Raw genomic sequence first — 14,708 nt, 5'->3', positions numbered from 1 at the left:
AGCGGCTAACTGAGTCTTTTTAAGAGAAATTGAGAGAAATGTTTTAATGATATGTTTGCTTTTACTTGTTGATGATTGTTTCGAGTTGGACTAACAATATCAACATACTTTAATTGGTCCTTTTTATTACTACGCCGGCCAAATATTACATCCGTTTAAGCTCGAGAACGAACCTTTTTTTTTGACCATATGCGTTTTTTAAATTCAGTCACAAATTCAGATTAAGATTAATTATTTAGCCTGTCCATCTCATAAGTATAACATTTTCTTGGCTTTACAGTAGCCTTTGTCAAGTTAAAATAATTATTTAAAATGTTACGCATAAATAGCTTGGATGAAAAAGAAATATCTTCTGTTATAGCTACATGTAATTTTCTGTCTGAGTTAGTATATGTTTGAATCCTTAAACATCTAGCTATCCTAACAAGAAAAACGTGGACTTAATTTGGTGATGAATTCATGTCCGCAGCCGTGTAGGCTAACACTGTCCATAGCCAAGGTAAAAACATCGATTCCAGCGAAGCAGGGCAATTTGTTAACAAATCTATTTTCATTTCAAAGCCTGGATCAGATAATAAGAAAAATCAGCGAGTTCAATCTCCCGTTTTCAGCGACATCTTAGGAGCTTTAGGTATTCCACTCGGAACGACCTGTTCATGATGCCGTAAATGATGGGGTTTATGGCGCTGGAGGTGTAGGCAAAATAAGTGTACGCCAGGTACACTCGGCGGTCGAACCATTCATCTCTCGTGATGTCCACCAAATCAATAACAATGCAAGGAATCCAGCAAATAAAAAATGCTAAGACGATTGCAAACACAGTGCGAGTGACAACAATCTCTGCTGGATTTATGCTGTTAATAGATGCACGGGACATCTTTCTGGCGGCCAATCGTCGAAAGTGCCTTCTGATGGACCTAAAGACCTTGACATAACACCATACGATCACTATGGCAGGTAGAAAGACGAACGTAACGCTGGAGAAGATGGTGTATATTTGGGTGCTTATTAAGCTACGATACAAATTGACGCAGATTGTCTTACCAGGGTGGAACACGAACAAGTTCCCATGCTGCGCGAACGTTATGCTTCCCAAAATCCCGACGGACAGCAAACTTGCGGAGAGTATTATCAAAGTTGTGTAGCCAGGGGTGAAGATCTTTTTGTACAAATCTGGTTTTATGACTCGAAAGTATCGATTTACAGCAGTGATTGCCATCATTTGAAGCGAAAGAAACGCCAAAAAGTGGGCGAGAAATCCTTGAATGTGGCAAAGAAGATCTCCAAAGATCCATTCTCCGGCAATGAGAGATCCTTCTGATAGTGGCATACAGGTAAGCGACATGATAATATCACTGACGGCCAGCGTTAAAACAAACATGTTTGTTACCGATCTTAGGTGGTTGTTCTTTAAGAAAGCGATGCAGAGCAGCGTATTTCCAAACAGAGCTGTTAGGTTTATGAGGAAGAGAGGTCCAACATCTGCAAGCACTTGACCCATCGAACGGTTCATCAGAGTGTTGGGAAAAACCGCTCGGGATTCGTTGGGCTGAGACACGTTCGCTTCCATTGTGAACACTGAGTTCCTTGTCAACAACGACGAGATAGTTTCCCCAAGAATTAGTTGTACAAACTGAAATTCGTTTATGGTAATCTTTCTTAAGGCCCAGATGTTGTAGAGACCTTGCTGCGTTCGGTTGTGCCAACTTCACCGTTGTGAAATATCTCGGAAGAACCCGTTAGCAGTTCAATACAGATCCTACGTCAAGTTATTATAAACCATATGATATATGTATTTTTAGCTCAGAGAAAATTCACGAAACGAAGCGGATAACTTCCACATGTATAGAACTATTACGCACAAGGAAGTTGAAATTACTTCTCTGACGTAGATATTGAATGGATTGACGACTCAATTGTAAAATATAGTCCACCTTGCGGACAAATTGCCGCAGCGCTTGACAGAATGGTATTTACATATCAGTTTGTACCAAAATAATGAATACTATTTTCTTTTGTTTATTTTTAAGTGACGGCGTTTGTTTATGAAAAGTTGGAAATTTGCACTGAATTGAAAACGCAGTAGAAAACAAAAGATTGATCGCGAAAATCGATCTTCCATATTTCACGATCGCAATCGGCTGCTTCAGCAGATTTCGTCTTGAATAATAATAATAACGAAAAAAAGACAAAAAAATTGCGGACATGGATGAAAAGCACGTCTTGTTGTGTGTGTTTGAAATTTCGCTTAATTGTAAATGTGATAAAGTGAATAACCATGAGCTGACATTTGCAATAAACCGGCGACATAACTGAAATATCATAAATACACCACCAAACCAAAGAATCAACTTCGTGGCTCTTTGTAGACAAAGCTGTCGGTAGTACACGTAATGTCATTGGATTTTCTAAAGAAAAAGAAGATCGACTACTGTGAAGCTCGGCAAATCAAAAGAGAATTAGCCGGAGGAAACATAAAGAAATAAAATCAATGGAGTGTTACAACGCGCCAAAAACTATTAAGGGACGACATAACGCTTACGTATACAACGAGAACGGCATTGGAAAAAAAATAGTCAAGCTTATCTTCTTCAAATTGAGTCACCGCTTTACCCAGAAATACGCTGTTAAAGCAAATATTAATAAAGATAAAAGCCGCACTAGTTTGAAATTAATTTGCGGACTGAAGGTAGTCCCTTAAGCTCCTACGATAAGGTTCTCATTTGAACTGATTTTTGCTGTTTTTACCTGGAAAAAAAAAATTATCCTGTTTGTCTTGCAAATTGACATTGAAAAGTATTCTTGTTTACACTTTCGTTTAAAATTCTTGATGATCGATTTCGTGACTTTTGCATTGAAAATTCATCGACTCTCCTCCTCACGTAAAATAAGTTTCCTTCGAGAAACGGCTGGAGAAATTCTACAGATCAAAAGAGATCATAAAAGATCAATTAAGTTGTAGAATTACGGCATCAGTGTTATCCCTAATCCACAGTTCCGGTCACTGGAAAAGTTGAAAATTTACATGGACATGTCAATTTTAATTTACAGCATGTAAATATTGATTTACATTCTTTGTAAATTACAATTTACATGTTAGGGTTTTGTAAAATAAATTTACAGGAAATTTACAGCTTTTAGTACAGCATGTAAATGTTCTGTAAATAGTGATTTACATTGTCTTTGTCGACAATGACCATTTGAAGAACATGTAAAAACCTGTAAAATATTTTACGCACTTTTACAGTATCTGCCTTTGTAAAAAACATGTAAATTGCTTTGCTAAACCACGTAAGAAACATGTAAATAATTCAAGCGAATGCTGTAAAAAGTCTGGAAATGTTATGTTTGTAACCCTGTAAAAACCATGTAAATGAAAAAAGGGGGCCTGTAAGAAAGATGTAAAAACCATGTAAATGAAAAAAGGCGGCCGGTAAGAAACATGTAAAAACCATGTAAATGAAAAAAGGGGGCCTGTAAGAAACATGTAAAAACCATGTAAATGAAAAAAGGGGGCCTGTAAGAAACATGTAAAAACCATGTAAATGAAAAAAGGGGGCCTGTAAGAAACATGTAAATGAAAAAAGGGGGCCTGTAAGAAACATGTAAAAACAATGTAAATGAAAGAAAGGGAGCCTGTAAGAAACATGTAAAAACCATGTAAATGGAAAACCTAGAAGTTGCACGGGTGCAGTGGGGGACTGTAAATAGCCTGTTAAAAACATGTAAATTAAAAAGGGGGACCATGCAAAGGCTGTGAAAACAATTTAAATGAGCTAATGGGGGCTTTTCGAAAAACTGTCAAAACCACGTTAATGTAAAATGGAGACTCTTAGAAAAAAAAGATCTAAATTTAAGAGAAGGCCTGCCTAAACCCTGCAAAAACCATGTAACGGAAAAGTGGGCTTATTTAATATAACTCTGGTGTAATGGTTCAACCAACGGAGACTGTTGAAATGATGTAAATTCCAAGTTACCGACAGGTTCGCTATCCTCTTGTAAACGGTTGGTTGGATTTTGCAAAGAAATAAATGAAAAGTTACCCCGGCCAGGTTAAACTTGGGGGACGGGGGGGGGGGGGGGAGAGAGAGGAAGGGTTGTCTCGGGTAACCGAGAACATATAAATGGGACCTTTTAAAGGCGCGTAAAGTTAAAACGTAACACCGCCCTAAAGCTCCGTAAACCTACCGTGAAGCCTCCATTAAGGTGCCTTTTACGTTGAAGCATTTGAACTTCTCTAAAATCCAAGCGTGTGCTATAGTGTGCTTTAAATTGAAGTTGGGTTAGAGGGTATGCACCAAACTAAATCGCTGCATTGATCGACACCGCACGAAGCTGTCTTCTTGTGAACTTTCCGCGCATCCACAACGACAAAATAAAACTAGAATTGTTACTGCACATGCAGGCGTCCCAAGCTTACGCCTCTAGAAAAGGGAAAAATTAATTCTCGGACACGTACGTATTTATTCATGAAGGACCATGAAAGCGTCACGTGTTGTGTGAGTTCAAGACGGAAAGAGCCCCGGTGACCGAGTTTGAACTGACGCGAGTTAGGTTAGGCAGGGAACCATAAGGGACACGGCCGGCCCAACGACCGTTTTCTCTCGAATGCTTTGAAACGCTGTTTTAGGCTATCTGGTGTACTTTCAAAGCTCTGTAGGTTAATTTTAGGTAGCGCAAAAAAAAATATATCTGTTCGGTTATTCTAGAGGAGCTTGTGTATCTCGTACTTATTAGGGCTTTTTTGTCCATTTCCCGAAAACGTTAGGACTTATCGCCTTTCCGAAAATGATAGCTGACTTTTTTTCGGTACCCAAAATGACATTTTGTTTTTTTGTTTTGTTTTGGTTTTTTTTTGTGATTTCTACCGTTCTGTGCTTTCATTGCCGTCACTGTTATCCCAGTCCGACACCGCGGAAATACGTTTTTTGGGGCGCGATACAGTATTTTGCTGGTCAGCGGTACACCTTAACAAATCTACAAAATGCCTGCAACTTTTACATTGTTATCGCAGCGAGTCTTGTCGACAGTGAAAAAGATACAAAACTTAGAGCGCACACTGTAAACTTAGCTTTTAAACTCCGCTCATTTGTTGGATAGTTCTCAGTTAATATTATATATTGTGCCAAAGCCAAACTGAACTTGCACACGGTGTGAAATTGTTGTTGTTTCGTGAGAGTTCATGCTCGCAAGCGGCGAGCCAGTGGCAATTTACGTTACGATGTGCGCTAAGGCGAAAACTAGGCAGCTTTTGCGTTGCTGTAACGGTGTTCTGAGGACATCAACTTCTCAAGTTTGTTGAATTGATGGGCTTGAACCGTATGAATCGGTATGTCAACGGCATTTCGATCAAAATCGTCGGGAAGACATGCTCGTGTTCGTCCTCTTGTTCGATTGGAGGCACTCACGTAAGTAATCACGGTCATCCTGTCCTCACTCGGCATCACCGAATTATAGACCAAGTTGGCCGAAATCGAAGCAGTGCTTCGTATAAATCTTGGACACGTTGGTGTAACAAGTGTAGGACTGAGTCCCCAAAAGGGTTCAAAATCTGGCCTCAACTCGAGGAAGAATTCACCGAGGTATGTTTTCTCATAAAATATCCAATTTTAATTATACTGTACTTCAGGAAGCTTGAGGCTGGCGAAAATAAAATTTTAAATTTTCGTGTTTATTACTGTTTCTTTGTTTCTTGTCATAATTTCGAATTGTTGCAGTTCTGTATTTTGCTTTTAGCGGCTCTAAAGTGTGAAAATTATTTTAAACTAGTTGCATAGCTGTTAGAGTTTAGAAAAAAAGCTATTTAGCTATTAAAAAAACCACAAGAAGTACATGACATCTGATTATCTTTAGATGGCAGAAGACATGGAATACAAAGCTGTTAAAAGTGTAATTAAAAATACATGCATACAAGACAATAAAATTACCATAAAATCTGGGTAATAACTTTCAGTTAAAACTCAATAAATGAATTTCATTTTTAGTTATAAATAGGCTATCCCCCCTGTATTCACACAACAATCTTCTGATTATAAGGCCACCCAGATAATTTCTGACCACATTACCTTAGAGCCTGAGACTCTATAACTTTGTAACATTAATATTTGTTTACATATTACTATTATCTGGATTTCCCAATAGAAAACTTCTTCTATTGTACATTTTTTTCTATTTTGGCTCAGCAAAAATCCTTTTAGATACTGTCCATGGATGATTTCCACAACATCAATGCTGTAAAAACACCAACTGAGAGAACACTGACCAATGCTCTCCATATGGCAACTCCTCTCCTGAACATTCAGCCATCTGTTGATGGTGGGGAGAGGCAGGGGGCGGGAGCCCGGGAGAATAGGGGGTAGGAATCCGGAGAGAAATGCAAAATGCTAATTTTTGTCATTCATTAAGGCTTCAAATACTTTCAAAAACAAGAACTGAAAATGTTACTTGACTTTCATTTAGTGTCTTTAGAGACTTCTAGGCCAATGGGCAAAGAAAAATTCACCCTTGGGCTCAAAATGAGGCTCAAAATGAAACCCTTTGACAGTGGTTACGTCATAGGTCATTCACTTGAAAGACGGGTAAGAGTAGCAAGGCTGAAAACGAAGGAAAAAAGGAAAAGGAAATGCCTGAGGACTGTGCAGCTGAATGACTAGGATGTGTTTTGAGTCTCTTAATTTACAGGGGACAGGAGCAGGATGAACAAGGTTGGGAGTCAAGAGATAGAGGTATGGGAAGTGGGAGAACAGGGTATGGGAAGTGGGAGGTTCTGACTCCGCTGTCCCTCCCCCCACTTGATGCAGTACCTTGTCCCTAAGTAAAAGGTAAAGTCTGCATAGAGCCAAGTGGCCCATCAGGCCAGGCTTATCTCGGTTTCTGCACCATGAACCGACTAGGAGTATTTCTACTACCTCCTGGATAGGATGCTAGTCTATTACAGGGTTACCCCCAGCATTAAATTCACCAGTACCCATATGTACACCTTTGTGGAGAGAGGCACTGTGAGAGTAAAAGTGTCTTGCTCAAAAACACAACACAATGTCCTTGACCAGGGCTCAAACACGGACCGCTCGATCCATTGCTGAGCGCACTAACCACATGGCCACCGTACCTCCCACCTTGTCCCTTAGGCCTAACCTTAACCCTAAACCTAAAAAAAGGAGTCTGTAGATTTCAGTCAAGTTTACCTCTTATCACTTGCGTATTTGAGACAATTTCTAATTTCCTTGCTTTGCCATTCAGTTTACAGCACCAAAGCCTGACTTTAAGTGATTCACAACTACTGACGGAACTTGTTTTTGCAACTTACAACTTCAGACTTTGCACAAAATTTCTCACTGGAGAAAAGCAATGTTGTAGAACTAAAGTGATGAACTAAATGCAATAAATATTACCAATGGTTTGTAGACGACAGTAAGCCAATTCAGAGACACAGTGGCATAAACAAACCCACTTGTTAGCCAATTTATCACAGGAAAAAAATAAATACCTATAATAATATCATACATATATAATTTATTGCCATCAGGTGCTATTATGTCTTGTAATAAAGTGGATACAAGTTAAATAAGAATCTTACAGAAGGGAGGATGATACAATACTATTACTAAGGCGATCATAATTAATTTCATATTGTTTCAAAGCATGTGATATGTACATGTATGATTACAATGTAAAAATTATTTTGTAGTGATTGAGCAAAGCTCATCTGAATTAAATTAAATGAAAGGAAAAACAACAACAGTCAATTATTTATGAAAGTTGATACAATGCACATGTAAGATAGGGAAATAAAAATCGAAAAGCTTCAAATGACTGAGTAAACAAAATAAACTAGTGGGTTTCATTGAGGAGTTGATTACTGCCTCTCTGAAATGTTGAATGTCTTTTCAGCATCAAAAGAAGTGAAACATGACCACATCCCATAAGTGGAAGCGGTTTCGTGTAAACAAATACAGGTGTTTGGGCATTTTAAAATATTTAGTTACATGTGCATGCATGTACAGGGAAACGGTCTTGAAAATTTCCATGTGCTATCAACATTTAATTGATGGAAACAAAAAAGACCTCAAAAAAGGAAAAATTGTCAATGAACCGAAGATATTGAGCGGTCTTAAATGTTTACAGTATTTCCAGCGTTCGCTGCGGTCAACAAATCATAATATTTTCGATTTCTACTCCCTTCGCAAACGCCACAATTATATAAATGTAGGCTTAAACAATCTTTAATGATAGAGAAATATCTTGTGAATGAAATGAACAAATGTTTTATTCTTACAGCAAACGGCAGGTACAAAAAAAAAATATTTCACCCGTTCCAAAAAGCGCAGAAAGTCAGAAAGGTGATAGAAACGCCTAAACGCCAGTCTTTAAAGACAAATTCTTATCAAAGTTTCTTTGACGCGTTGCGAAATACAATCTCAATGAAAAAGCACCACATGTCGGCGCAAAGTGAGTGTGAATAAAACGGTCCCGAGTTACATGTACCTTAACCATTTCGTGCAAATTACACTTTAAATCCAACCAGTCTTCAAAATCCTTGCAAACGCTGCACACAGGACAAATTTTCTGCTTTGCTGGATACCCATCGTTGATTTTCACAATTCTGAGGCGAGGGCGGCTGAAGCAACACGATCCACGCTTCGTCCGCTCGAGCTGGCTCGAGTCAGCAAACTACACATTACTCCACAGAAAATGACTCCCCTGTACCGCTATTCTTTACGAACATTGCTTGAGTATTAAAAACCCATTTCAGGATGTCAAACTCACCAATAACGAGAACTATCAAGGATATTTTCGACCTTAAAACGAAGCAAAATACCGATCTCAGAGACTGCTCCGATCGAAGGACAGCACAGCCCGATGGTGATGACCACTGACCAGTTACTGTGACGTCAAAAAACGTATTTCCGCGGTGTCTCCCAGTCCCTTTATAAGAGCGTACCAGCCTTGTGATTGCCCGATCTCCAACAAACAGGAATCAGCGGTCTTCATGTTAGGTACCAGGTCCTCTCGGTTCTCCCGCCATGTTCGGCAGTTCGTTGGAACTTGCATCGAACTCGAGCTCTGTTTCAGCGGGCCAAAATCCACTCTACCTTCGCTTCGTCATCGTGCACAGTTTCAAGGCAAAGTTTTCCGTTACCCAGAAGCTGAAGATAGCGATTACAGGCAACAACAACAACAGGTAAGCAAGTCTTGCATAAATTGAACGAGTAGAGTAAAGTAACGTCAAGATACGTATACATTTCGTTTTGTCTTTGGTTGTGAATGTGTCATTATCAAGGAGAAGTTACATTGCTTGTGGAATCGACTTTGTTGATGTTTACCTGCTGTGCATAAAGGGCTTTATTATCTGTTCTTATCTGTTCTCGATAACCGAATAAGAGCATGCGACATTTGTTATTGGCTTATATGCACCTTATGATTCCTTCTGATGCATTCTCTTGTAAGGTTATGTTGCCCTCTGAAGTGAATGCTAGTAAGCTAAAATGTAATGTGCCATCTTCAGCAGAGAAATTTCTCTTATGCTAGTGTAAGTATTCTGAAGTTACTCAAGTGTCTACAGTTGTACCTACATGCAAGTTACAATATGCTACACAACTGTACATGGACATTGCACCCACTGGTGCTGATAGTAAGTTAAATGTTGTGAAATTTTCTTTCACAAAAAAAACACTACGATACTTTATAAAGAGGTATACATGTACCTCAAACTGTCATGAAAACTACACAGGACTTGAAAAAAAAAGGAAGAGTAACTTGCCCAGGCAGGAAAATCTACTTGTCTCGGACGACACAGTATAGTCAATCGATTATTTCATAACAATCAATAGGAATTAGTCAATGATATCAGAAATCAATAAAAGGATTCGTCATGAGTAATCGATTGTGATCAAATTTTCAATAAGCATTATCAATTTTGCTGATACTAGCTTATCTTTTAAGCAACATTTAATAAGAAAGAAATTAACAAAAGATATAAAGTGAAATATGAAATCATGAATACAATTGCATAAAAACATAACATTGTATCTTGTAAACAGAATATTTTGCTGGCATACATGTATTGGGGACTATGTTTTAGGGGTCTTTGGTAGTGCCTTTGAAATCTACATAAAAAAGTTACAATCAAACATTGTGTTGAGGGACACAATTTTTCTACAGTTTATGTGAACTAACAAAGAGAGGCCAACTTTCAATTGATTCTCTAATGACTGATAAATTTGGTAAAATCAAATTGATAACTTGAAACTTCTCTAGCATGTGAGTATGAATTTCTTTCAGTTGATTGATAGCACTGATAACACTTACATTAATTTCAATTTATTGATTTATATCAATTTATGGATCAATTTCAATCGATTGCCTTACCCTGGGATGACCAGACAGCATTTTAGAGACCTGTTACAGCTGTACATTTTACTTGTACGAAATTGGGCTCTTACCAAATACATGCAGGTTTCATGTGTCATGCATCTGTTCATTCATCTGTAGCAGGGCAGGAAAAAAAATTGTAAGTCACTTGCCCAGTGGGCCAGTCAATTTCAGTTTTCGCTTGCCCCCATTTAAATATTAGTTGCCAGTGTGGTGGCCAGTAAGGAAATCAGAGGACAAATGCGAATGAAGTACGCTCGGATTCCTAACTAATTCTTGCTTTCAACCTAATAATTAACTAATCTTTAGGTCTTAAGTTTTGAAATGGAATGACTGGAAATTATCATTTATCAAGCTTGCATTTTTAGTCAGACTCACAAGACTACTGAGGCTACATTGTAATTTCACTTGCCCACTGGGCCACTGAACTTCTATTTTCACTTGCCCAAGAGCAAAATTCACTTGGCTGAGTAAATCAGATCTGGTTTTTTCCTGCCCTGAGTAGATCACAGATAACACCAAAATGTGGTAAAAACAAAACATATTCACATAAGCCATTACCAGAGTGTGTCACAGAATCTGTGAATTTTTCAGGCATGTGTCACTGATGTACTTACCACATTTTGATGTCTTCTGCCATCTATTACTGAACAGATGCGCGACAACGTAGAATCTATCTGCTTCATAATACATAACAAAGAAACAAAAACAAACATTTATGACATCAGCTGTACCTTTGTCCACCAATAGAGCATAAGTACATGCAAGAAACAATCAAATTGTGCCTGCAAATAACTTGACTTATTATTTAAACATTGTTTGATAGGAGTTTGATTTATTGTGCATGAATATTACAATGTAGAAGATAGTGAACATTGAATATTTACTGCCACACATTTTGAGTTTAGTTCTTCTACATCCTCTGACATTCAGTGCCTTCCAATCAGAGATGCAAAGTTTTTGTCACACAGTAGCTACAGATGTAGATTAAGATCTGTTTGATTGATGAATATTCAGGGCTCAAAATAATGGCCGGTCAACGGGCAATGTCTGGCCAGAATGGTCACTTGACTGGCCAAAAACTTCACTCGCCAGTCATGTTGACCAGTCATGTCATGTTGAGATGGTCACGTTGTTCATTCTTGAATAAACAATCAAATCCCCAATTGTAAATCTGAGAGTTTTTAATCTCTTTTTTATTATGACCTCTAATGAAAACATACACCAATGCATACATGTATCTGTTCGAACGGCTAAAGACCATTCGCTTGCTGTTTATCATGCGTTCAAGATCGATAGGAATGCCATTCGAGTGACTGGGGTTAATATTAAGCTAATTTTTAAACAGTCTAGCAGTGACTGGAACAAATAAACTATATTTGTGGGTTTAATTTGGCTCACATTACATGTACTTGATTTTTGCATAAATATCCTGACCGGTCAGAAACGAGACGTGACCGAGCTAAAATTACTTTGGCCAGTCAACATGACCGGCTACAGTCTGATTTCAAAGGTCACAGTATACATTGGAATGACAAGAAACAAAATAATAACTCCAATGTAAAATTCAGTGATTGATATCATACACAGAATTTGCTGATTCATATTCAGACATAACTTATCTTATTTAATGAAATGTTTTATGTTACTTGTAGGATGAAGTAAAATTGAGAGTGGTCAATACATGCATACTCCTTGGCATTGATGCTTGATCAGGAAATAATCAGCCACTGAGAAGTCTACAGTACTTATGACTCTATAAGGGGTCCAAGGCCCATTTCTTGAAGGCCCTGGAAACTTTTCGGGCCCACAAAGCCATCTTTAATTGAGCTGTGTCTAAAAACTAAGAGCTGTATATGCCTGAAACTTCTTGTGTGAAGGAAACCTCTGTTCATATTGAGAATAAGCGATTAAAACAGCTCTGTAAACATAAGATTTCAGATTTTGGTATGGCTTTCTGGGTGCGAAAACTTTTTGGGACCTTCAAGAAATGGGTCCCTGGTGCATTACAGTCTAACATGGTGACCTTCAACACTTTGATATGCTCTGGCAGCTTTCTGGCATAAATTCAACCACTTTAAACATTATTTTTTAATGCTTTGAAGTATCACTTACACTGTACCTGTGTTAGTGAATTAGCATCAAATTTAAATATCTTAGATTACTAGGTTGATACTTATTGTTCAATACAGCAGCTATAAGATTTCATCATAAAAAGAAAAGGCTATGTTTACATACATGTAGTACCATGATGTGTTATGGGAACTATGGTACTGATAGGCCTTTCAATTTCAACAGGCCCCTATGAATTTTTTTTTTACAGTACAGTTTTTTATCACAAAAAGAAAAAGTAAAATTTTGAATATTGTTTACAGTGAACGTTTTGTCAGGGGTCCAAAATGTTTGTACTGTTTGGATTCCGTACAGTTTTGGAAAAAGAAGGAAACTGTGACTTTGTAAACATAGCCTAAAACATGTCAGAAGCCTTGTTTTATGTTATGCAATGTAGTATTCCTTTGGCATGAATGTTTTTATGATGAATTTAAAATGTCAATCTCTATCTTGTGGTAAATGTTTTTTCTCCCTATTTTCTGTTATTTCAAACAAGAACAATTCACTCTATGAAAAAAGTTGATCAATACTTCACACTTACATTGCAGTAATTTTCATAATAAGGTAAAGGTAAAGTCTGCATATGAGCCACATGGCCCAACAGGCTGGAGCTTATCCCGCTTTCTGTAGCAGGAAGCAACTAGGACTATTTCTACTCCCCCTGGATGAGATGCCAGTCCATTGCGGGGTTACCCAACCATTAAATTCGCTGCTACCCACTTATACACCTGGGTGGAGAGACACTGAGAGTAAAGTGTGTTGCCCAACAACACAACAGAATGTACCCGCCTAAAGCTTGAACCCGGATCGCTCGATCAGGAGTTGAGCGCACTACATGTAACTACGAGGCCATCGTGCCTCCCCCATTTTTCATTGTTAAGGCTAATTTAATCCTACATTAATTACTTAGTAAGAAAAAACAGTTTATTCATTCATTTTATGACAAAGGTATTATCATTACATTACATTTGACTTTGTGGATTTAGTATTTATTTGAGAGAGGTATCCATTCGCAAACAATTTTAATTTAGTAATACACCTAAATTGCAAAATTTTTACTAGTTGTAGCTGACAACAGTATAGTTCTTAATCATTTTATTATTTATGAATTAAATAGAGCTGAACATGACATGGTTTCGCACAATCTTGAAAAGGTCTTGAATTTTAGTAGTCTTCTTGAAAAGTGCTTGAATTTGGTTAAAGGAGCTCAGTCATGGTATTTTAAAATATTTTGGCCATGCACAAAATTACATTTAAGTCGTCTTGTTATGAATAGATAGAAAAGAAAACATGTTTTATTTGTTGCAATGTATACACTGTAAACCTTATTTATGGCATATAAAAACTATTTGAATTTTACCAAGTTTTTTCTGATTGCAATAAATTTCTGATTCTGTATAAATTTGCATATTTTCTACTATTATAATTAAGGTCAACAGATTTGATTACAATAAAACAGTACATTCCATGCATTTTTCCTCAAGTGATTATTTACACATCATTTATTGCACAGGGTTTCTGCCTCCCTTTTTCGATTTTCATGTTATTTACAGGCTCCCTTTTTCAATTTACAGGTTATTTGCAGGCTCCCTTTTTCAATTTACAGGTTATTTACAGGTTCCCTTTTTCGATTTCCATGTTATTTACAGGCTCCCTTTTTCCATTTACATGCTCTTTACAGGCTCCCTTTTTCTATTTCCATGTTATTTACAGGCTCCCTTTTTCCATTTACATGTTATTTACAGGCTCCCTTTTTCCATTTACATGTTATTTACAGGCTCCCTTTTTCGATTTACATGTTATTTACAGGCTCCCTTCTTCGATTTACATGTTATTTACAGGCTCCCTTTTTCGATTTACATGTTATTTACAGGCTCCCTTTTTTGATTTACATGTTATTTACAGGCTCCCTTTTTCGATTTACATGTTCTTTATGGGCTCCTTTTTTGATTTCCATGTTATTTACAGACTCCCTTTTTCAATTTACACGTTATTTACAGGCTCCCTTTTTCGATTTACATGTTATTTACAGGCTCCCTTCTTCGATTTACATGTTATTTACAGGCTCCTGTTTTCATTTTCCATGTTATTTATAGCCTCCCTTTTTTTATTTACATGTTGTTTACAGCCTTCCCTTTTGTATTTACATGTTATTTACAGTATTATGGCACCCTCCCTGTATTAAATTTACATGTTATTTACGGGTTTCCAGGTTGAATCACAAG

The 14,708-nt window shown here is 37.5% G+C and overlaps 1 protein-coding gene and 1 long non-coding RNA gene across 2 annotated transcripts; one reads left to right on the top strand and one right to left on the bottom strand.

The window, feature by feature from the left end:
- Nucleotides 1-425: 425 nt before the first annotated feature.
- Nucleotides 426-1,766, bottom strand: LOC145476376 (beta-2 adrenergic receptor-like). Its single transcript, XM_081455372.1, has one exon. The coding sequence runs from the start codon at nt 1,568-1,570 to the stop codon at nt 608-610; it is 963 nt and encodes a 320-aa protein (XP_081311498.1). The 5' UTR covers nt 1,571-1,766; the 3' UTR covers nt 426-607.
- A 7,156-nt stretch (nt 1,767-8,922) lies between these two features.
- Nucleotides 8,923-13,849, top strand: LOC145476457 (uncharacterized). Its single transcript, XR_014047122.1, has 2 exons — nt 8,923-9,181; nt 12,027-13,849. It is a non-coding gene; the product is annotated as an uncharacterized LOC145476457 (long non-coding RNA).
- The last annotated feature ends 859 nt before the right edge of the window (nt 13,850-14,708 follow it).

Source organism: Orbicella franksi, chromosome 2, assembly GCF_964199315.1.
Source record: "Orbicella franksi chromosome 2, jaOrbFran1.1, whole genome shotgun sequence".
In the NCBI taxonomy this organism is placed as follows: domain Eukaryota; kingdom Metazoa; phylum Cnidaria; class Anthozoa; order Scleractinia; family Merulinidae; genus Orbicella; species Orbicella franksi.
The sequence above is the reverse complement of the archived record's forward strand: the minus strand, read 5'-3'. Positions and strand labels throughout refer to the sequence as shown.